The sequence below is a fragment of the Juglans regia genome, chromosome 1 (genome assembly GCF_001411555.2).
Source record: "Juglans regia cultivar Chandler chromosome 1, Walnut 2.0, whole genome shotgun sequence".
NCBI classification, from domain to species: domain Eukaryota; kingdom Viridiplantae; phylum Streptophyta; class Magnoliopsida; order Fagales; family Juglandaceae; genus Juglans; species Juglans regia.
Window position 1 is genome coordinate 6,966,516 of NC_049901.1, and position 24,882 is coordinate 6,991,397.

Below are 24,882 nucleotides of genomic sequence, written 5' to 3' on the forward strand. Positions count from 1 at the left end.
AATTGGGACTCTAATCAAAGAAATTATCTATATTATTATGTTTTTTTTAAAAAAAAATTAAATCAGGGAAAACATGAACATATGCAAATAGTTGGGATCGGACAGCTCTGAGCTTTTGCAACACAAAAATTGGACAAGCAACTGTATTGGTGTTGAGGATTACGTGCCTGTGTGGTTGGGAACTTGGGTGAAGGCTGGAGCGGGTTGGATTTGGGAGAGTTGTCGTCGGGAATTCGATCGAGTGGCTTGTGTGGTGTGGAGTTTAAAATGCGATGACTTGGATGGAGCATGAGGTTCATACAAGTTTGATTTAGCCGTCTGGACCCGAAGATGAGTTGTTATTGTCTTTAATGAAAGAGTAATGCTTGATCTAAATTAAGAACGAACAAGTTTTGTGCAAGAAAAATGTTAAGAGAAATTTACAAAAAAACTTACTTTTCTACATGTCAGTTATTAATATGTTGAAAATCATAAAATTTAAAATTTAAATTTCAAAAGAAAACTAATAAAATGAGTCTTATAATAAAAATTATAAGTACACGTAGCACTCTTTGTGCAATTCTTTTTAAAGAAAAAGTGGAGCATATTAGAAAGAAATGAGATTTTTTCAAATGGACCTGATTTTTTTTAAAGAGGCTGGCACGAGACTTGCACACGTTATGGCTTGCATAAATCATGCATTGGCATTAGACTAGGTTGTACACAAACTTCTTTCGTCCTTCTTTCGTCTTTAATGGCAATAATGATTCCGTTGAAACTTGAAACTCACCGACTTCTTTGGTACTGATTGTGGTACGAAAGCTACGTTTGAAGTGCACGCACAGTTCTTGGATCGACACTACGAAGTTATAACATGTTTGATGCCTAAATCGTGGGAGAAAGTCTTAAATATTCAGAATTCATGGTACGTCTTTCTTGCTCTACTACAACCACTTATGTTTGAATGATGGATTATTCCATCTTTAATAGTAATGAAAACTAGAGGTTACTTTTCTTGAATGATTAGCATTATGAAATTCTATGATAATCAATTCATTCTCACTGCTGGATTCCACTAAGGTAGTTGTCCCGCCAAGGCCATGCTTAGAGACTGTGCAGAAGCTGAGTCTTTTATTAAAAACTGATAGCTCATAAATGTACAAGAATATATATGAAATAGGTGGGGGAGGGAGGGAGGGAGGGAGGGAGGGGTGGTTATAGACAAGTCTCTGCTTTCTCTTTACAATCATGCTGATTTAATAATCAGCCCCAAAAATGGCAGGTTTTTCACTCTTTGACATAAATTTGATTATTCAAAATGGTGAAAATAACTATCCCTAGCAACACTTGCAAAGCTCACTCCAAACTTGAATTTCATGTGTAAAAAAGAATCTCTTCTCTGTATTTAAACCACTGTAAAAAGATTGTAGATAACCAACCATCTGTGATAAGTACACAAGAATGAGAGGCAAACATGAAAATAATCATGTGTTCCTCAATGGTTCATCTTGCAGTTGCAAACACTCGTATGGGTTGGCATAGAAATAATCTTCTTCCTTGGGTTTAGCAGGAATGATCACTCGTTTCTTTGGGCTTCCCATCCTATTGGCATGAATTTGTTTCACAACAGAAGAGAAGTCATCCCAGCTTAATGCCCCATCGTTGTATTGATCTAGTAAACCAACTAAAAGCTTTCTGTCCAATAGAAGAGTCTTTTTGAATCCTAAAAACCTGAAACCCCAGAAAAAAAATAATGTTCTCCCATCAAAGTCTGGTTCTTTAGGAAAGTTTGGTAGTAAGTGTGCAGTAAAGTTATGATGGTTGGTAAAGTTCAATCAAAACTCTCGAATTCCTTCATAAGAGGACATGGCATTGGCAGCTAAATATTACCTGCGATGGCCTGCAACTACTTTAGCCATGTTTCCATCATACGTAGGAACAAATAAATCACTCTCCAGGGAAACAAGATAATCCAATGCTGCCATTTGGGATGAGTGATTCTTGAAATAACTCAGCTCTGAGGGATCCAGCAGAGTATCTTTTGTGACCTGTAGCATAAAAGCTAAATCAAATTGTTATGGGATGCATCTCCAAGTAAAAATATTGGAAGGTTGATTATGCTGCTTCATACTGACCAAGTTAGGAAAAGCTTCCACCAAAGGTGCCATCCTTCTTTCCCCACCATATATATCTCCAGCAGCAATATAAATTTGAACGTTACGATCAATCCCGAGTGCACTCAATACCAATGCAGTTTCCTCAGGTGTCAAAGGGCACAAACCTTCTTGCCTTTTAAACGTGGAGTTTATAACTTTTTCCCTCCACCAGGTGTATGCATATCTAATGAAAGGTTGAGTTGCCACAGTTAATAAATGAATTAAAACTTAACTTTAAAGTTTTGTACTGGAAAACGATTGAGACAATCACTAAAAAGAATTTAAACATAAAAAAGAAGGATTAAGAAAAGGAACCTCATTTTTGTGAGTTCTTCCACCTCATAACTGTTGCAACTATGAGTGCAGCCAGAGAAAGCCAACATATCCATTTCATATCTGAGATGAAGGACCAGGAAGGGGCCCTTCTGCCTCAATATCCTGACAAGTCTTCTACCCAACTCCTCTATCGGGGAAGTAAACTTCAATGCATTGAAGTTTACTCGGCAGCGTAACTTCTGAATCTCAAGAGGCAGGCCGTTATTAGCCAGTCGAGCATCAGTTCTATTTAAATGCAGAACTTTGTGCCTTTTCACCAGAGGAAGAATCTGTTGGAAGAGACTTTTAAAGATCAGTAGAATTAGTACAAATTGAGGGACAAGCTTTGAAGCAAAAGTTTGATCCCAGCTGTAAGTACTCATGAACCTACCTGATCAAGGTAGTAGGACATGTTAGACCAACTAATGGGTGGCAATGAATATAACTTTCGCTTTTCAACTCTTCTCTTGAGCCTTGGTGGTAACTCCTTCACTATCCGAACCTCATCTCTCAACGATTTAATAAAATGATTCACATCAAATATGTCTTGGAAGTCACTGCCACATTAACAGGACACTCTTAGAATAGAGGGCAGTCCTAAACCAAAAATCTAGGCGTTTATGAAGAGTGAATTTATCCATGTTTCAAAGGACTATCAACCTACCTTGGGTCATGCCAAAAGGAGGTTTTATCCAGCTCTGGAACAATAAGTGTGACATTTAAGTATCTGGCAATGGTAACCATGTCGCATATCTGCAGAGAAGATCCAGAAGTGAAACACAAAAAAAGGTGGACAAAGTAGCCGCCACTAAGAGACAACTCAGAGAATCGCAATTTAACAGTGATAGAGATTGTAATGGAAGTGGCAGGTCACAACTCACTGCTGCTCGCATTTGGTTTAGGCCTCCATTGCAGGAAACCCAAAGATAACCATTGTTCTTATAAATCCCTGCAAAAAAGAATTATCAGATTCTGAAGTACTGATAGATGAAATAACAAATCCCAACTTTTCATCGGAAAAGAAAAGAAAAGAAAGAAAGAAAGCTCGCTCACAATAGTTAACAGTAAAAGAAACACAAAATCAACTACTGCAAAACATAAAGCTGAATCAACTAGAAAATTGTCTTGCAGACACAGGCAATTTTGCTGACTATGGTGCTTATTACGAGAACTGGTGAGACAAAGCAATTGAGAATTTACAAGAATTCGATACTTATCTTTTCTAGATTTGCATCCCTACGAACAAGTAAAAGACACGAGTTATTGAACTTAAAAAGTTTACATAGTAGGTGCATGCAATGACAGAGTTCAAGAGAGCAAGATTGAGCTGGGAAAACGCCAAACAACAAACGTAAGAGACAGCTAAAACTGAAAATTTTACTCAGCAGCAGATTATAACTTAAATTAATTCGATTATTCATCAAACGTCTAATTATAAAAGTAAAGAAAGCAACTGAGGTATACTTTCTAGCCCAACACTCACTTTTTGGTGGGGAAGCAACTTTGATCGGAGCAGCAGGCAATTCAGCGTGCAGAGGCAATTCTGAAGGGCTGAAACAAGAAGGCCAACCCTTCAACACTCTTGGCCTCCACAGCTCTCCCAACGTCATTAGCTGAGCAACACAAGCACAAATCAACATAATTGTTATCACCCGAATTACGAACAGCTTCATTCGAGGCCTCAATACCATCAAACTCTTCGACTTTCCGACCTTCACCTCACTCCAAAACTTGAATCCCATCTCGCACTCATCCCTATAACTACGCTTCCCATCATAGCCCGTCACTTTACACATTGTAACTCTTCCCCTCCAACTCAATTAACTCACCCACTAATTCGTACAGATTTTTTTTTTTTTTTTAAACTCTTCAATGTTATTGCAACTTTGAATTCACTGAATGCTTCAGTGCCAAAAATTGACTTTAACACAATGGTATGAACTTGTCACTCAAATTTGTGGTCTGAAATGTCTTTTAGTAAGGATAGTGCAAAATTGGGAAACAATGATTATTCTAAGCACATGGTAAATGTTATCTTCACAAGATATGCTCTAAACTTGATTAACATAAATAATCAAAGCTTCTTGAAAGTCTAAAGCTTTCCTCGATCCTTAAAAACTCTAAGCATTAAAGAAACCAAACCCAACCCTTTATAACCATAAACTGAAAGCTTAAATGCACCGTGTCACCATCTCATACTCATGTCCCACCGCACCGACCCTGACAATCTGAACCAAAACCAGAAAAGAAAAGAAAAAAATAATAATATGATATTGTTTCAACTAAAACTTCACTGAGAAACTACTTCTGGTACAATCTTATATATCCGAATAAGTAGCAGCAGATTTCCCGTGAAGATTTCATGCAGTATCCCGCCAAGATTCTTCGGAGAACAGGTCGAAGTTTGTTGAGAGGAGATATAACAGAGAGGTAGATATCGGTATATCGGTCCGAATTAGGCCATAAACCTCAGAACTGACAACCCAAAAGCCTGTAATTGAGGCGCCAAAAGTGTTCCATCTACTAGGAAGAGACGTAAAGATTTTAACCGTACCATATGACAGTTCTTTATATCTTCATATTCATACCATTTATTTCGGTCTCCTCCTCCTCGTTATTTTTCCTTCTTTTTTTTACATACATACTTACTTGTTTCTTAATATATACATCCTCTTCTCAAACTCATATTTATCCAGTACTTACTGTAGTTGTATAATATATGTACTACAAGTATATTACACGAGCTAGCTAGCTAGTACCAATATTTATGAATATATATAGTTTCTAGCTTGGGTAATATAAAAATATAGAAGTTTAATACACTCAGTACTCAGCCCACTGGCCACTAATAATTCTTTGGAGAAAACAAGTCATACATGGATCTTTAGTAGGGGTGACAATATGTGATACAAGCCGTTAATTCAATACAAACACAACACGATAAAAACGGATTAAGATTTAGCCTTAATGTGTTTGGATGAAAACGGATTTGACAGTTAAGACACGATTGCTTAACGGGTCAACCCGTTTTGACCTGTTATGAAAGTTAAAGTTACAATTATACTTTTATACCTAAAAATAAAATTGTTAGAATTTTAATTTCGATATTTTTATTATTTGGATTGTAATTTTGGACTTCTTGTTAATTTTATATTTTTTTTATAGATATTTTGTGATTTTAACATTTATATAAAATTATGTTAAACTTAACTAAGTCAAACGGGTTAATTTCAAGTCTGTTCAACCTATTTACATAAACGGGTCAAAACGGGTTGACAAGACACGACCCATTATGTTAATGGATTGTGTTAAGATTTGAGATTTTGACACGATAAGCTTAACAGGTCGGGTTAGAGTTGACATATATAGTATAATATACATATTTTGACAAGACCCATTAACATGATTTAACACCCCTAGTCTTTAGTGCCAAATTAATGAGTCTTCACCCATATTATATTAAAATTTCAACTGCAATCAATGGCCATATATAAAAGTCTTAAATGGAGGAGACTATAAAATGAGTAATTTTGGAAGGAAAACGTTATACATGTTGCTGTGATAGCGTGACAATATTGTCTATATATTAATCTTAACTTTTCTTATAAAAAAAAAAACTAATTAGAATTGATCAATGGTGTGGCAATAATATTAATGATCTCTTGCATTTAAATAATAATAATAGAAGAGTACTTCATGATGATCAGTACGTATTTACCACATCAAAACACTGTAATAACTCGGAATAGAGAGAGAGAGAGAGAGAGAGAGAGAGAGAGAGAGATCTTTTAAACATATTTTAAATAGGAAGAAAATAATTACATATATTTTCCTAAGAAAGAGAGAGAAGAAATTATAAAATTTTCAAGAATATTAAATATTCAAGAACGTTTCAAGTTCACAATCATAACAACCGCGAAAGATGTGAGGAAAGGAATCACCATTGTTAGTGCTAATAAATGGGATTATTATTACAGCTTTGTAATATCCATTTGTTCTTTCTTATCTCATATTGTGTCCGTTGGTGGATTTCGACTGTGACGTATCAAATGTAATATACACTTTCTACCTCAAACTCCGCATCTTTTGTAATATGATCTTGCAAAAGTAAAACTAACCGCATGCCCATTAATATTCATGTAGTACTGATGATACTCATGATCAGGTCGAAGATCAAAAGGTGGATTATGGAGCACAAGCACACGTTTCTACCCATTCACTGGCTTTAATATTTCTGCATGCACCCACAAAAGTTAAAATAAAGGGATAGTGGAAATTCTCCGATGCAAGGCATAAAAATTAGAATAGGCCGGCAAGTGATGATCTGCAATGACATGAGCTTTATTCGTTTGTATTCAAAATTCACCTTAACTTTCTTCAACTCATCTTATCTCATCGATCATTATAATTTTTTTAAATTCTCATACAAAATATAATAAACAATTCAACTTTTTCTAATTCTAAAACAACTTTTTCAAATTCTCACATAAAATATAATAAACAATTCAACTTTTATTCTATTATTCACAAACCATCTCAACTCATCTCTGAATCCTAACCACTCCGACTAGTTTGGTTTTTTTTTTTTTTTAATCAAGATCATATTTTTCTGATTGATAATGTTATGCTATATATCATGCATATATAGTCTTATGTAGTAAATACTGTAATCTAATATTTATAGTAGGGAGATTTAGAAAAATTTTATTCTTGAGTCGGTGTGTAGAACAAATATAATAAAGTGCTCACATGACATAATTTTATTTAAAAAGATAAATTTTTGAATTTAAATCTTACAAATTAAATCTTACCATTTAAGTTATGTAAATGGTGTACTTTACAAATCAACTCGAGACTATATTAATAACTACTTACTATTATTTTCAGGATTATTTGATCCTGTACATCGATTGATTTCTATGTTTTGTCACAAGAGATTATAGAGGATATATATATATAGTTGATCACGTCCATAATTAAATGTGGCATACATAAGTATATATACGTAAATACTAGGGATTTCTAATTTGTGGGTGAGGTTTTTTTTTTTTTTGTTAATTCCAAGGATCATGTGCTGCTATGTTATTCGATCAACTGGGACACTAATCTATCTGATTTTTTTTCCTCTTAGTTTGAGTATAATTATAAGATTAATGTTAAATACAAGTTTTATATAAATGTTTTGTAAAAATGTGATAATAAAAAATAATTTTTTTAGATGGGGTTTATTTTTTTTACCAAATTTTGTATAAAACTTATTTATTTGAAGTTGGCACAAGTCATTTATCTAATTATAAATGGAAATGTTTTTGGATCTTTCAATAGCGACAAAATCCCATCGATTGATTATTTATTTTTGCTCCGCTGTCGCTGCTCTCGCGTCATGAAATATATAGCGTGTGATCATATATATATATATATGAGTCTCTACAGTACTTGTGGAAAGTCCAATGCCCATTAAAAGCCTGTATATGTTAGTATTGATTATTTATTTATTTTTTGAAATTCTTTTAGTGTTGAGTTTATTAATGATGGTTGTATCAAATATAAAGGCATCATGCACGTTTCCAAAATTGCATTTACCTTAATTTTTTTTTTTCTTGATTGAAGAGATCAAGTTGGGACGATGGAGATTCAGTACCCTGACAGATATGGTTTTTGAAGTACATGATATATATATATATATATATATATATATATATATATAAGCATCGTTTACCTCAAAGAGATCCATATAAATCGTCGTACGTACTGTTCATCCACGAACATGGGAAAAACTAATTTAAGCACCGAAAAGGCACTTGGATAATAATTAATTAAATTAATTATTTTCTATATCTTAAATAACTAATAAATTAAATAAGTATTCGAGTAATGAAAGTAGAAGGTCATGATCTTCCATTTTTACAGCACAGCTAACATGGAGTTCCTTATTCGGTGCATTAATGCAGCAGTGATGGATGAGAGGTGGCATTGTCATCTATTGACTATCCAACACTACATGACACGTAAAATGGACCTTGGATCTGGTTCCAAACTTAACTTCATCACAATTTTTCTGGGCTCAATTTATTAACTCTCACGCAGCCATCATCATTGGGTATCCTTCCAAATTAAATTCACTAGTTTTTTTGCTTTTTCCTTTGTTGATGGGGAGATCTCATGCACTCATGATCCTAATTAATATTCATTTGAGTAATATTTTACACCCCTGCTTGCTTTGATATACCATCCGGAGAGGAGACGTAACAACAAAATTTTGCGTAGCATCTCATTCGATTAGGTGGTGAGTAGATAATTAGCGGAGTATATGTGTGATACACAGATTAAGCTCCTGTTTGGATAATGAGATAAGATGAGATGTTTTTAAATAAAAATTAAAAATTAAATAAAATATTGTTAGAATATTATTTTTTAATATTTTTAATATTTTGAGATTTAAAAAAGTTGAATTTGTTTATTATATTTCGATGAGAATTTAAATAAATTATAATGATAAAATGACTTGAGATGTTTTTTTAATCCAAACGGGGGTGTAAATATTTAAAATTTACTATAAATAAATAAATAAAAAGAAATTTCAACTTTTAGTAAAGTTATTGATTTGACATATTAAAAAAATGCATCGCTAGAAATGTTTAAATAACCATGAAAGCAACACAATTTGCATGCAATATAAATGGTGGGTAGAAAAAACAGTACGGGTATAGCTTAGTAGTCATGGGACAAGTCTAGAATGAGCTGTAAACTTAGATATCATGGGTTCGATTTCTCCTTAAGAGTGCTCATGGATTCTCTGATACATATGAATCCAATATTTTATGAATGGGTAGATTTAAAGGGCCCTAGTTTGATGAGATTCCACATCATAAGAAGAAGATGAAAAAAAAAAAAGCATTTTGTATTGAAATTGCTTAAAAATTCATTGAAAATGGTTTAATGTGTTTTTCAATATATAAAAGTTCGATGAAGTTGAGTTGGACTAAATTGATATCATAATAGATAAATAAAAGAAGGAAAATATAAAAAACCCATATTATTAAGAAGATATAATTGACACAAAGGACAAAGACCAACAAACTTTAGCAAGTGGGGCTAGTCAATATTCATCAACATCTATGTATATTCCCACTTCCCAGCCCAATGGCTCAACACAAGAATAATGCGAATCGTACATGGGCCTTAAAAGTAAAAACTATTTTGGTTTATGTACATTGATTCCAGCAGGTTTTGATCATATATTAGATTCATGAAATGAACATGTTTTCTGATTACAAGTCACGTCTTTTAATATTTGTAAGTATTTTATTTTGGCGATTACATGATACTCGAGTTCTTGGAATCTGAAAGCGTAATGGAAATCAGAAAATTAATGAAATGGCAGTTTATTTTTAGGGGAAAAACAAGTTCATTTTTTCATTAACAAGGAACAATATATGTCCGCACAGACTAAAACCAGACGGTTTTCTCACCCCTTACACTCTCAATGGGGATATAACAGGCAAATTTTGTGTGTATTCGTATGGTTAGAGGGAGTTTGTCACTCGAATTTGGCATTAGAAAACATTAAATGCCCCCCCCCCCCCCCCCCCGAATCAGTCTGGGTTTCAGCTTTTCCCCGCATTAATGGCAGCATGGACAAAGTCCTCACACCGCGTGATCCCTCCAGATAAAACATCGGGCAAAACACCGATGATGTCAAAGGCCTCCTGCAGATCAGTGGCGGAATTCATGTCATCCAGCCATGCGAGCAACTCCTTAGAAAACCCTGCCATCTCCTTCACGTTAGATAATCTCTCTTTCATCATCACCTCCCAGTCTTCCAGCTTTCCACTCTCATCTTCCCCTTCTGAGACTGCAGATGTTCCTTCTGCTCTGGCAGACGACAAATTTGCTGATTTTTTTATTTTGAAGAAATGTTGCAGCTGTTCAATCAAACCAGTATAGACAAGCATTGATCGGATAATAGATAATAGATCATCGGCACCCTCTGATTCAGTGCTAGGGCTTCCCCCAGTGTTTCCTGGTTCTGTTCTGACAATGGCTGTTGATCCACGAGCTGCTGACCGGCCATGAGTGTGCTGCATGTATGCATGATAAATTCCACGCTGCAAGAAGGCGCATCGGTGCTGTAACCAGGATTCATACGACTCTGACAGAAGTGAATTCACCATCATAAATTGGACAGTTTCTTCAGTCCCCACAGAAGCCTGTGTTCCAGATGGAGTGGAGGGCCTGGAATCTGTCGTGGAAGAGGTTAAATATGCTGAGACAGCCTTGGCAATGGTGCGACACTGAGAGGGGCTTCCCTGATCAAGAAGGTGACGGGCCATTTGGATCATGAAAGGAAGAAATCTAGAGTTGCTTTCCCTTCCACCACCTCTGCTTTCAGCACTAAATGACGCCCCCGTAGCAAATCGAGCTAGCATCTACAGTTGAACATACGGATAAGACATGAAAACCAAATGTGAGACATATTTACAGTATGAAAATTCAAGTTACAGAACCACATCACAATTTAAAAAGGACTGACCCACATTAGTACCTAGATGGGAGAGTAATACATTGCCCATTCAGAAAGATATGACTTACCACAAATAGACAAATATATATATATATATAAAGTTCTCAATGACATCTTTTCGAGACATTATTTACCATCCAAAACAAGAAAGTAAAATTCAAAACATCATTTTGCCCTTAATATATATCATGACAAATCCTAGATACGATCGATCCAAATACTATATCAACATAAAAATATTTTTGGATATGTTTCAGTTGATAACGAATATCAACATAGAAAAATATAGGGAAGGGAAAAAGGTCACAAGACAAGTAGAGTATAGTAATGTACCAGAACAATGTCGTACGTCAACAGTCGGAGCTTGCTTCCATCAGCACGTCCAAGAGCATTGAGATTGTCCCAGAACTGGTCAACATAACGAATATACTGTGGTAGAGGAACAGAAGGACCTCTAACGGGGAATAAGGAATTGCAAAGAGATTCGTTGTTTCTGAGGGTTGCACCTTCCCACTCTTTCTTTGGGTTCTTCAGAGCAGCATCTGCTCTTTTGGCCTCTTGATGGCATTGGAAATGAATGATATTGAAGTAACTCACAGTCGTATAAACATACTCTCCACGTGCACTTCCTGAAGGGCCAACACCTAGGTTCACCCGCTTGCTGTAAGAGTAAACACCCAGCAAGTCAGCAGGCCTCAAACTGTAACCCTCTCGGCACACCATGCATGCCAACCCATCTTCCTCCTCCTCCACATCTTCCAAACCTTCAAGGATTGGCCGAGCAACAACAATTCGCTCACCACCATCTGAAGCTAGTTCTTGTCGCATTCCAAGCCCCTGTTCCAATTACCAGCAAGGAAATCAGTTTCCACCACTATTACTTCGTTTCCTTGCATCAATATTCAAAATGTACTAGCATTTGTTCCTCTTTCTTTTTTTCAGTGAAGAGGATTCAGAATGTACTACGATGCATTATATTTTGTTCATGGCTTCAAATGGCTAGATACTACGGGAACAGTGGAAGGCGAAATAAAAAAGGAACAGACTAATGGATAACAGTCTTTGATAATACAATCCCGAGAGATAGATACTTACAACAATTGAGACCATACACTTCCAATTAAAGCTTCTTAAAAGTACAAATATGAATCAGAGAACAATTTGAGATATAGAAACTTAAATTTCAAAAACAGTTTACAACAAAAATAAAGCACCCAGCATAGGTCATGCCTATAATCTTGTTTTATCTGACATTATCACAAGCCACAACGAGAAAGATTTTGTAATACTCACTATTCCTTTTCTTGGAAGTGAAATTAAAAAAGCCACAATTATCACCAGCCCCAATTTAGTAAATTTAGACGGATATAGAAGCAGAAGTTATCCAGTAGGTCCAATGGAATAATTACCTGAAGCAACTCCTCTCTCTTCCTTAAAGCTCGACGCCTCATTTCATCCCTCGTTGCATTACGCAACCTGCGCACCTTCTCCTCCAAGAACCCATCTCCTTTCCCCTCCTTATTAGATAGTGTGTCTAACAAATTTTCTGCCCTCGCCCCAATTTCATTTTCTCCAGAGACTCCTTCCAACGCATGAAGCAGTGGTAAGATTCCACCCTCATCTATACACCTTTGGGTGGCCGAATGCCCCATTGACAAGCCCCTCAACATAGACAGTATAAGTGGTACAGAAGGCAGTTTTAAACCCACTGCCCATTCTGCACTGGATTTAAAGGCAGCCTGCCCTGCCACTGCAAAACTATTGGTCAGATGTCTGACTGCACCACCAGTAATACCCTTTTCTAGGATAATGTCCTTTAGTCTCTCTCCACAAGAACTAGTCTTAAGTGACTCCGAAACCCTAACAAAATTTTCCAGAGTGAACCTCTGCTTCGTAGCTTGCTGACCAAGGCTCTCATCTTTAGGATTGTCTTGGTGTTGTTTCTGCAACCGATCAAATTCACCCCAGTCTTGCAAGTAAGGGCTAAAATGCTGGATCAGTGCATCCATTGCAGCAGGTTCACCATATGTCAAATAGGGCAGAATTCGTGCAACCATTTCAGTGTTCCTCTGCTGTTTATTTGTTTTCTTAAGGCCCAAAGGATGTGACAGCCTTTCCAGGAACATGAGAACTATTTTCTTGGCCTGTTCGCCTGTGCCAGTTTCTTCACTGGTAACAGTAAAAGCACTCTGTGTAATGCTAATGTTGTCACTCTCATTTGCTTCCAGCGTCAGACTTTCCACAATTAACAGAATGCCTTCAGCTGGCTCCATGGCATCCACAGAGAAGGCTCGCCTTGCTGTTTCAAGAAGTAGACCTAAAGCTCCTAGTCTCAACGCAGCACGTCTGTTCTCTCTTATTTTGCAACAATACATGAGGAGATTAAGAACTGCAACCAACTGCTCTTGGTTGGACTTAAAATCATCTCGCAAACGCTGCACATTTTAATGAAAGTCAGATAGGTTAAAAACAACTGAAGGGGAGCAAATGTGAAGAAAAAAGAAAATGATAAAGATAAATCCTTTCGATAAGCTTTTGTATTAAATGGAGGGAATTTTTGCAAAATAAGTTTTAAAATAGTCATAAAATTTAACAAAAATGCCCTCCATTTATAAAAAGAGTTGTAAAAAAGTTCTCTATCATTACTTGAGGAAAAATATTTATACTATTTTCGTAATATAATATGATCAGATTAAAAGGAAAAACTGAGCAAGTTTATACAATCAAGTACAAATATGCTAAATTCAGTAACATACTAACAAATATGGCAGCCCATGGTATGTGATATCCCATAGGATAAGGAATAAGGGTAGGTGGTGTACAGGATCCCACATTGCTTGGGAAGGAGAAGTTTTTGCTATTTATAGGGTTCCAATGGGGCTCCAATTGTATCATTAACTAGTCATTTTGAAGTATAAGCCATGTGATTTGAGCATTCCATTGGGGGCGTAACAAATTGTATCGGAGCCTATCCCAACCAGAAATGTGGAACTTGAGTCGTGCCACCTATGATGGACTGGCCCAATGAGGACGTCGAGAATTTAAAGGGGGGAGATGGTGATAAACCATGTGGTTTGAGAATTCCATTGGGGAGTTACATGGTAAGATCCTATGGACAGTCCAATGGTCATAGATTGGTTACCCATATGCAAGAAGAGTGGGAAACTATCAATCATCCTCAGCTTCATTGTGATGTAGCTAAGGCTTTGTGGGCTTCAATTTTTCATCTCCTAGAGATTGAGTGGGTGCCCAAAGGGTGGTGAAGCTATTGGCAGTTTGGGAGGGAGGTAGATTGGGAGTAAATTATTTATGGAAGATGGCTCTGATGTGATTTGAGTATATTTGGAACGAACACAATGCCTAAAATTATGTAGACTGGGAGAGAAAGCTACTAGAGCTGAAAATTTTCTTGCTTAAATCTTTTGTACGAATGGTCAACTGACCATAACACTACTAGATTTTCTTCTTTCGTAGATGTTCAAAACTCTTGTTCTCTTTCCCCTTCTTAGATAGGTGCTCCCCATATATACTTCTAGTGTACTTGTGCTTTTAATAAAATTCAATATCATTACTTATCTAAAAAATTTGTTTACAAAATGGCAATAGTGCATAGCTTGGAAATGACAAATTCCTAAAATTTTTTAAATTTAGTTTGTCTGACATATAATACAGAAACATGGATTCAGATATTCATACTTAATCTACAAATCAAATTCAACCAATTCAATTAAAATCTTTAAGAAACTATGTCCAAATGCAGCATCAATTCAAAGAGAACTGAAAAAATAAATAAAAGAAAAAAGCAATCTTCTGAATATGTGGATTGGTTTTTATTACATTCTTGGTAGTGAGTATTGAATCTTTATTCATAGTAGATCTTATGTAAATATGCACCTTCCACTCCGGCCATTTCTATTTCTTCTGTAAACAAATTACAGTGTTCCCAAATAAAAAGGCCCGGTGACAGTTTTGAATTAACACTAAGAGCAGTATGAGGAATATAAATCAATTCAACTCGGGCTTCTTAGACAGTAAAGAAGTGTAGCCCACGCACCTTGATCATGTCCAAAATAATTTCAAGCCCACCAAATTTGCAAACTGCACCTGCTATGGCAAACTCAACCTCTGGATCTTGTGACTCCTCTCTATCTTCCTCCAGCTCTTTAATCATAGGCTCAGTTGCTTCGCCATCTAATCCCTGCCAAAAATATCACCAGTAAAAAATGCTGAACGCCTCTCACAAGAAGCCAAAAATCTAGTCATCACCATGATTTTATCTACACCTTAGACAAAATGGACAAAACACCTAACATCCACCATCCTCATACACAATCCTTCAGCAATAAATTTAGTCAGTGTCTCTCAAAATCAGAGCATGGCCATCGTTATACAGAGCAGAAAGGGTAGGTGTGAATAACAAATGCATTGGATGGATCCCAACACAGATCTCCATGAGCAGTAATCATATGCAGCCAACAACACAGATAAAAGGTATAAAAGAAGTTCTTCAGTTAAGTGGGAACACACCGTTTTCAAAGCTATTTCCTAAGAACCATAAATTAAAAAGTAGTATCAACACACCTGAAGACGGTACGTCACATTCATAGGTGGACAATCCCTGGCTGAAGTAACAGTACTAGGGGATAACAGGTTATTACTAGCCAAAGTGCTTGAAGATTGGTTCGACTTTCTCCATACTAGCTCATAAACTTGAGCAATGCTCAAATCAAGAGAGATGATATTCCCAGCAACTAGTAACTCCATTCCATAATCATCTTCGAGGAGACCAAGCAGATCCAACTGGTGGCAAATTTTATTCTTAACATCACGCATCAATGGGCCAATCTCTGAACTGGAATAAGGATTCTTCGTCATTGATCCTCTGATGAATTCTTCTTGAGTGTGTGCCTTGTTAAGAACCAACAGATAGGTGGGCTCTGGTTTTGATGGGCAGATTAGATTGCAGAGCTGCTCTAAGATAAACTGCACATGCGGGTTGAAATAATCTTCAAATGGACAATTGCATCAACATAATACAAACTTAAGCTACATATTGAGAAAACAAATCAAGAATAAAAATAAAACAGAAGTACAGCATATTAAAGTTGTAAAATCTATAGAATTATAAATTACTCATCCAATAAAGAAATTTATCTGAATCAACTCAAGATGCAAAAGAATCTCAAAATTAAGTTCAAATAGATTAAAATCTTCAAACAAAACTTTTTCATACCAGAGAAGTTCGTCCTTTACGCTCCTCTCCATGGATTTGCAAACCACAGATACAGGCCCGGATAAACTGTCGCTTATTTTCGCTGCTCTCAAGCAGAAGGCTATCTAGAAGATCTTTTAGAAGCCTGTTGCAATCACTAATCAACTTTGTCTTTTGCACTATCAAGCCACGGATGACAATAAGAGCTTCAAGGATTTCAGAGAGCAGATTGTCATGCATGAATCTGGCACAAGATCAAATGGTATTACATACGAGAAAAGAAACGAGCTCACAAGCAAACAAAAATAATATGAAAGATGTCATACCTGGATCTAACATTGGGAACCTCTAAAAATTTTCCAAGGAGCTCTATAAGCTTGTGCAGGATAAATCCCTGCGAAATGTCAATATGCAGGCTCCTTTCCAGAGAGTCAATATTACTCACTTCTTGGGTAATTAATTTACAAATTGTACTTAGACATCCCTGAACGGTCAAAAAGAGCCGAGAATCTTCTGATTCTATCATCTTGAAGAGCAACTCAAAATATTCAGCTGCACTTTCACCAGCAGATAGTGTTGCCGGTAACAGAGACACTAGTAAGTTCAACAACCGAAATCGTCTCGATTCACTCTGGGCACACAGTAAACTTATCAGCATGCACATTTCAGACCTTATTGACTGCGAGCAAGCACTCAGAACAAGTTCTGTCACCCAAGACCCAAGTTCAAATGCCGATAAGTCACTCTTAGCTATCTTGCAAGCACGCCGCTTCCACCTTAGCACATATTTAAGCGCTAGGTAATCATGTTTCTGGGGCCGAGATCTTTGACCTGCACCTTTAACTGCCTGAGACACCCTGTACTGCCTTCTAACAAAATCGAGATAAGATGCTCCCTTCTCCCACTCAGAATAGCTCAATAATTGAATATCCTGAGTCTTATGGGAAGCATCCCAGTTCTTCTCCAATGACTCTGCCTGAGATTTGCTCCCACTCAAAACACCACTAGAAGACCCAGAGACATTAGCATTACTTTCATCCTTTGTCTGCGAAGCAGGAGCAGATTTTCCAAGGCCTTGCTCTTTGTCTGCTGTATCAGGTTTTGGAGGAGTACATGCCTGAGATATAATCCTCAGACAAGGAAGAATAACATGCTCAGATATGGCAGGATGTTTGGCACCCAATTTAATGGATGAAAATAGCAGTTGAAAAACAATGCGTAACCTTGATTCCCAGAACTCATCAGCCAGAGAACACACTTCTGAAAGCAATAACAATTCTTCGTGTGTAGCCAGAGCAATGTCCATGGAGCGATGGTGTTCAAGGCAGTACATGACTTTCTTCTGTATAAGGCCGTTCAACTCAGTCACCGCATTTATATCACCCTCAGAGAAAGTACAAAGTACTGCCCTAGCTTGGACGCGAGCAGTTTTGGGACCTTGATGAATGTTATTTTCAAATAACTCAGATAAGATGCCAGATGCAACAAGTTGCTTCTTAGAGTTAGACTGCTTTGATAGCACTTGCAATAATTCAAGGCACTGAGTCACAAATGTAGCTGCACAGCCATAGCAATTATTTGGAGACCTGGATACAACAAATCTTGAAGCAGCGACTCCATTATCAGAATGTTTCTGGTGCAGATAACTCATCAAAACCCGACGTAACCCTTGCAGTGTCTGAACACTTTTACTAACAGAATCAAAAGCAGCTTTACACTTTTCACCATACAAGACACCAAGAAGAGCAATTTTACGATTTATCTTAAATGAAGGTCCGGGCAAAGAGACCATCATTTGCTGCACAGAGTCTTTCTGCTGTGAGTCCATATCATTCTCACCAATACTTGATACAATCTTAAGCAGTGGCTTCTTGAACCCCAAGAGTTGCTGATACCTCCTATGAGCATTTTCTGATTCAGATTCTATAGCTGCTAAACCCCTCTTCATATCATCATCATTCTCCATGTTATCAAATGTAAAGCTGGGTTTCGCTGTAAAGTTGAACTCAAATCGGCCATATTTGCTGTACCCACACTCATTGCATAAAAAAGAATCCAGATTCTCGTAATTGATGTTACGACATTGCCTACATTGATATGCATTCTCATGGCAATTGCCACATATCCCATGCTTGTCAGTGACAGGTCGACTACACCGTGGACATTGCAATGGTTCGAGGGATAGGGCCTGTAGATTTTCATAGAAAGAATCCAGCTCAATCATGAAGTTGCAAGCAGTGATTGGAATGGGGAACTCCACCTTTAGCTCATTCTGATTGAAAGCAAGATGACAACTCTTTGCACGTTTCCACAGAGATCGATTATTTTTCAGTTCTGACAAGTCAGACACAGGCCGATTATTGTAGTACAAGTTCAAAACTTTCACTGATTTAGACTTTCGAGCATCATGAACATTCATGGTCACAGTCTGAATGGTGTAACTCCCTGTGCATTTCACTATGATTCGATTGTCAGTAAACTTTGTTTCAGATTTCAGACTTTCTAGTTTCATCCTACTGTAAGGTACCTCAGGTGAACTGCAAGCCACACAAGGTTCACTCTCAAGATAGTACCCATCAAATTCCACTAAACCACTTAAAGTGTTGTATATGCGGGAATTTGGATGATTAGCCAATAGCTCGTTTTGTGAATGAAGTGTATCAAAGATGCATGTAATAACATCAGGGGTCAAGCATCGATCCACAAGTTCAGAACTTTGTTGCTTTGAGCTAATATCAGGGACTTTGCCCAGTAACCACGTGACAAGTTCTGTGTATTCAACAATATTCTGCCCATACATAGGCAGGAATTTGAATTTCTGCAGGAGAGTTGTTAACAAGGTTTCCTTGAATGACTGCTTCCCATGATGCCAGGCACCATAAAGAACACACTTGGCCTCCACACGCACTGAGCTTGAATTCCACTCCAGCAGAAAACAATCTATAAATTGCCTCAAAACATCGCCACCCTTGTCGGTGAAGATATCTATCATTGCCTCCATATCTAAATAGGACTTTTCTGAACCAGATTCGGTTCCATCATCACCTTTCTTTTTCTTCTTTGAATCCAGAGATTGAGTACCTGATTTGTTAGAGCTAATAGCTGTGTCGCCTGCTTCAGTTTTTTGTGAAGAGTGGCCAATATCCTTTCCCATATAAAAGGCCGAACTCAAGAGTTTTAAAGCCTGAACAACTGACTCCTCTCCAAAATAAAATACTCCATTCATCAGGAAGGGTAAAACATCTCCATGCCTCAAGCAGAATTTCTGCCAGTTCCTTGGCCGTGCAGAAGCTACTTCAGCCATAGTAGAAAGGCACTTCACAATCTTAACACTTCTCTCATATGAGACAGGATTTTGAAAACCACCTGATTTGTTTATGCGTTTGAAAAGTTTCTTCACTTCACTAGAGAACTGCCAAGAGTCTCTAACACTGTAATAGTGAGTTTTGCTTCCACACAGATGCAGGAAGAGCCTCCTTGCATATCTTCTGACAAAGGTTGTATGAGGATTGTTAATGTAACTGCAGAGAACATCCTGAAATCCATCCAGCTTCAAATCCTTACTGTATGAAGTCTTGTAAACCTTCTCTTTCTCACCAGTTTTCTCCTGTTTTTCTGGCCGCACTAAGGTGTATACAAGCCGGAAAGCATTCTCTAAAAGTAGCCTGTGGTAATCGACAAAGATATCTATCCGATGGGCTTTGGCATATGAATCTGAGAAGAAAGGAGAGAAATTACCTGCTGGAAGATCTCTCCGCACAGTTAACAAAGACCCACATCCAGAACCAGGGCCCAAACCATGAGCGGTTTCAAAATTAGCAGAAGGGGACTTAAAAACATGCACAAGCTGCTGCAGTATTTCCATCAAATAATTGATAAAGCCCTGTTGCCTAAGAGAATCACAAGCTCGAAGTAGCTGGGTTATAAAATCATCTTTGTCCTGATCATCCAAGGAAGATTGAGCAGCAGCTGAAGCAGAGGGTGGAATCTGGATAACATTCTTGTCATGTTTTTCTACAGTTCCAGCAGATTTTGGAATGGAACCATCACTGCCAGGCTGGTGCCAGTTTCGGAGCATCAATGTGAAGAACAAGAAGACAAGGATTGCAACTTCCCCAAAAGAAGAGCGGGTTCTGGCATTAAATTGCCTGTTGAGATTGATCTCATCCAAAAACCATTTAATTAATTTCTCTAGATCCAGGCTTTTGGGCTTCGAACTGTCTATAAAAGGTCCACCAACAGCAGATGATAGTCTGTAAAAGAGTTGCATCACAGGGATCGCCCGAACCCCAGAGGTTGTCTCCATCCATCCTTTCAGCTGTTCAAGAAGCTCAGAAAGAAGCAAAGAATTTACAGCCCGTTTCGAAGCAGAAATTGAAACTGGGTCAGTCACTGAAGCAGAAAAATCTCCAGATTCATTGGGCTCCTCCAAGACATGGATTGATGGAGCAGAAGTCTGCATGGTAGCTTCTGCAGTAGCTGGCAACAAGTTTGTATCACTTACATCATCTGGTGTGAAGTGAAATTCATTGCCATCTCCTCCAATTGAATCAATTTCAATTGGAATTGCTGTCATAGGATGATCTCTAGTGTGTGGTGGAGGGAGCCGTTCTGCATCCAACACTTCATAACATGCCTCACAAAGATCAAAATCAGGACAGATAGTACAATGCCACCTTCGCCTAAGTATAGGAACAGTGGAGCAACCATCACAACAGTATTGAACAGAGGAAGTGATGGAATCTTCTTCAATCATGACTTGTGTATTTACACCAGTTGGGTCAGAAGGCACAGGAGCAGATACTGTATTTTCCACAGCATCATCTGTAGCTAACATGGTTTGCTTCGGAAATGGAACCTGGAGCAACCTCGAAGATATAGCCAAGCTGAAAAGGCAAGTGAAGTATAAGCAAGGACATGAAAGACAAAACTCAATCCAGATGTCAGGCAAAGAAACAAGAATGAATAGAAGTGTACCTGCTGGAAGTCTGAACTGCCTCATTGGGGGAAAACAAAAGTTGCTTGAGTAAAACAACAGCAGGTGCAACAGAGCGTACAGTATCCTTTCCATGTAAAGCGAGGCATTCAGCATAACAATAAAGGAGTTCCACAGAAGATATAACAACATTGTTCATAGTTTGTGTGTCAGGCTGCTCAAATTCCAAAATTCCCCAAAGGACTTGCATAAGCCCATCCACGACTTCAGAACCTGTGTCAATGACAGGAACAGCAGTTTATATTTACTAAACCCAAAATATATCAACAAATAAACATATCTAGAACACAATTGGACCTCAAAACTAGCTCTCAGTCCAACATTTCAAAAATCACCTTTTGAACTTAGCCACCAAATGCCTGATTTCCACATTTTCATTTTAAAAATGCATTTTTTGCCTCCAAAAAACTGTACTAATCAGACCTTTTGGTGCCAGATATTGTTGACCTACTTCTTGACAACTTTTAAGCTTTTGGCACTAAATGGTACCATCAAGACTGATCCATGAATGCACAGCAACCATAGAATTTAACAAATTGGCATGATCATCCCTATCAAGTTTAACATGTTTGCATCATAGAGTTCAACAAAGTAATAAACAAAAAAATCAAGTTTTCTAAAAAGAAAATAAATGGTGCTTTCAATTTTAGCACCCCCTCCCAGAATAAAACATAAAGAGTACACAATGAAAACATATTCCCATGTAAGACAGATGCAAACCAATTAATCCAACCATCTGATTATTTTATGAAAATTCGTAAAAAGCCACCACAAATATCCAGCAGAAGCCCAAGGTTGTTAACATTCAGTGGACGTTTTTATTTTATGAAAATTCTTTACTAATGAATATACAGTAAAGAAGCTAATTTAGAAGATAATGCACACACCATGAGCTCAATATATGGAGTCACTGACTCCATTTTAAAAGAATTCCATTTGGACAAATCTGAAAGGTTATAACACCCAAGTCTCACATTGGTAAAAAATAATTCATAATAAGTTATATAGAGAGAGCCATGGATGTGAAGTCACATTGGCTACTTGCTAGTTGAAATTGGACTTTATATAAGCAATTCTGAGGAAACTTCAAATTGACTAGCTTCTTCGGGGTTGTAATGCAAATGCGACTAACACTTTCCCTAAGTGGTTACATATGGTATCAGAACTACCTACTAAGGCTAGTCATGTAATATTGTAGCACTATGACATGGCCTTGATGAGAAGATCAGGAATTTAAGAGAAAGAGTTTGTAATAACCCAATCTCACATTGAGAAAAGCCATAAATCATGAGTTATAAAGGTAGTCATGGGCGCTAAGTTCCACACAAGCTACTTACTAGGGAAAAAAGGGTTTTATGAGTAATTCTAGTAAAAATCCAAATTTATTAGTCTTTTCAGGGTTATAGCGCAGATTTAGCTAAAGTTTTCCCTGCATCATTACAAACCACATAGGAAAACCACCAAAAACATCATCTTTCTACGGTCAGCAAACCAATAACATCACACCATGCCCCGCTTCAGTCCAATATTAAACTCCGGTAATATATTTTTTTTTATAAGTAAAACTCAGGTAATATATAGCATAACCATTACAAATATTTCAACAGATATCTAGTGCAGTTTGAGGAACATAAATAAATGGAGATGGAAAGCCAAATCAACAAATGGTGGATTAGGAACGTAATGATACCATTCATCTCTAGAAAAGTAGCCAAATTAGACCGACGCTGCAATGCAATCTTGGAGACTGCACGCATCTGGGCTGTAAATTCTTCAATAATCCACTTTCCTGCAGTACCACCAATCCCAAGCCTTGAAGAAAGTGCAGAGGCAGATTTCACCACCCCAAGGAGACGCATGGTGTCCTTAACCTGAGTCAGAAGCTTCAGTTAGATTGAAAGATGCTCGTGCATCTTAATATAAAGCATTTACATTCAGAGACAAAAAGATAGAAAAAAGTTTACACATGAAAAATTGAAATTTAGTAGTACTTGGTAGTATAACTCTTTTTTGGGGAATACAGCTTGCAAAACACGGCAAGCAGCAGCCTGCAACAAGGGTTCCCTGTCACTTTCAAAAATTGTTTCTAGTAACTGCCTGCACTTGAGTTTGCCCAGCTCCAGTTTTACTTCCTCATCCTTTGAGCATCCTTGTGAACTACACAATGAATAAAATCTAGATAGAAGCTTAAGACCATCTGATATGACCTGCTCCTGAATAGAAGCAGACTGCATTGATCGGCGCTTTTTCCCAGATGCTGCAACTGAGGAATTGGAACCAAGCGCTCGAGCTTCCATATCCAAAACTGCATCCATTTTCTCTTTCCAACCAAATTCATCTTTAGCTCGACCATATACTTCCAGCGAGTCTATTCTAGGCAGAGCAGAGCCACTGAAGGTTGGTCCAACAGAGATTGTAAATTCTTCATCAGCAAGGAGTGATTCAGCAACCGTAAATGGTATATCATACCAAGAACGCATGCCCTCGTCTAGTTTAACAACCCTCTGGAAGATAGTAATATCAGAAGGAATATGGCTTGCTGAAGTATTACCCACATGCACACGAAAACCAACCATGACTATATCAGGGTTTGAATTGAAGACAGATATCTGTGAAAACAGGAACATTACAATTAGAGAAGTTTGAGACAGCTGAGAACACACAAATAAATCAAACAAGAATACATTTAGAATTCCACCCAAAATGTACTATACTTGACAGGGAAAAAGATCAAAAAATTAACCAATGCATCCTCATCAGTGTCAACATCATCAAAATTATGATTAAATCACTAATGGGCTTATGAGTCACTGATGCAAATACTGGATATAGGTACAACACATTATGCATACAAAAATTCATCAATTCTTGAAAAACTAACAGAGAGATGAGATGCCAAGGATACAATAACTATTTTTTTTTTTATAAGAAGTAATTTTATTAGAAATGAATGTGTAGGCAAAGCCCATGTACATAGAAAGTATTCAGAAGAAAACACCTAGATACATTCTAAGAAACAGAAAGCGACAACAGAAAATCGTGAATAGAAGCTCCATTAATCACTAAAGCAGAAAACCAAAGCAACAAAGAGTGCACAAAAAAGCTCCAAATTTGCTCCAAAGTATTTTATACAATAACTAATTAACATAAAACACCAAAAGAATACAAGATCGATGATCCATGTTTGATATTCATAGAAATTGAATTTTTTTTAGAAAGTTGAAATGCTTCTAAAATACTAGGTCCACATTTTAAAATAGTGTACACATGCCATATACAGATTATATCATGCTGTATCCATAGCACATCCACAAAAATTGTTATTCATAGTTATGTATACCACATCATCCCCATCAGATACACATCATGTGATTACAGCAGCTATTCTAAAGTGTCCATGCTTCCTGGATTCAGGCAGTACCATATAGTTCCCGTTGCTCAACAGCAGGAACTTGAAGCCTATCAATAATCTCAGTGCCCAGGCCCTATGGGACATTCTGGATATGAAAATATGAATAAAAGCATTGCCTTTCTATGACTAGTCGATTTCTCAAGTACACAATAGCAAAAATAAAATAAGTAAGATTAACAGTACTTTCTATCCAAAACTCTCTCTCTCCCTCTCTATCGCTGAATTTGAAAATAAGTACCCACCAACTCCCACACAAACTAACTCTCAATCTCCCCATCCACCCATGTT

General features: G+C 37.2%; 2 protein-coding genes across 2 annotated transcripts in view; both read right to left on the bottom strand.

Moving 5' to 3' along the window:
- Window positions 1-1,183: 1,183 nt before the first annotated feature.
- On the bottom strand, window positions 1,184-4,565 carry LOC108987953 (rhamnogalacturonan I rhamnosyltransferase 1). The gene is made up of 8 exons (XM_018961036.2): window positions 3,934-4,565; window positions 3,332-3,399; window positions 3,115-3,203; window positions 2,842-3,007; window positions 2,451-2,740; window positions 2,115-2,319; window positions 1,870-2,027; window positions 1,184-1,710 (listed from the first exon to the last, which is right to left on the bottom strand). The coding sequence occupies exons 1-8, from the start codon at window positions 4,244-4,246 to the stop codon at window positions 1,464-1,466; spliced, it is 1,536 nt and encodes a 511-aa protein (XP_018816581.1). The 5' UTR covers window positions 4,247-4,565; the 3' UTR covers window positions 1,184-1,463.
- A 5,464-nt stretch (window positions 4,566-10,029) lies between these two features.
- Window positions 10,030-24,882, bottom strand: part of LOC108988016 (auxin transport protein BIG) — a 28,755-nt gene continuing 13,902 nt past the window's right edge. The window contains exons 5-14 of the mRNA XM_018961098.2: window positions 23,174-23,791; window positions 22,873-23,053; window positions 21,164-21,395; window positions 16,513-21,072; window positions 16,208-16,430; window positions 15,556-15,957; window positions 15,029-15,172; window positions 12,384-13,409; window positions 11,308-11,811; window positions 10,030-10,879 (exon numbers count right to left, since the gene is read on the bottom strand). Of these exons, the coding sequence (XP_018816643.1) occupies window positions 10,058-10,879; window positions 11,308-11,811; window positions 12,384-13,409; window positions 15,029-15,172; window positions 15,556-15,957; window positions 16,208-16,430; window positions 16,513-21,072; window positions 21,164-21,395; window positions 22,873-23,053; window positions 23,174-23,791 (8,712 nt within the window). The 3' untranslated portion in view covers window positions 10,030-10,057. The remainder of the gene's footprint in view (window positions 10,880-11,307; window positions 11,812-12,383; window positions 13,410-15,028; window positions 15,173-15,555; window positions 15,958-16,207; window positions 16,431-16,512; window positions 21,073-21,163; window positions 21,396-22,872; window positions 23,054-23,173; window positions 23,792-24,882) is intronic.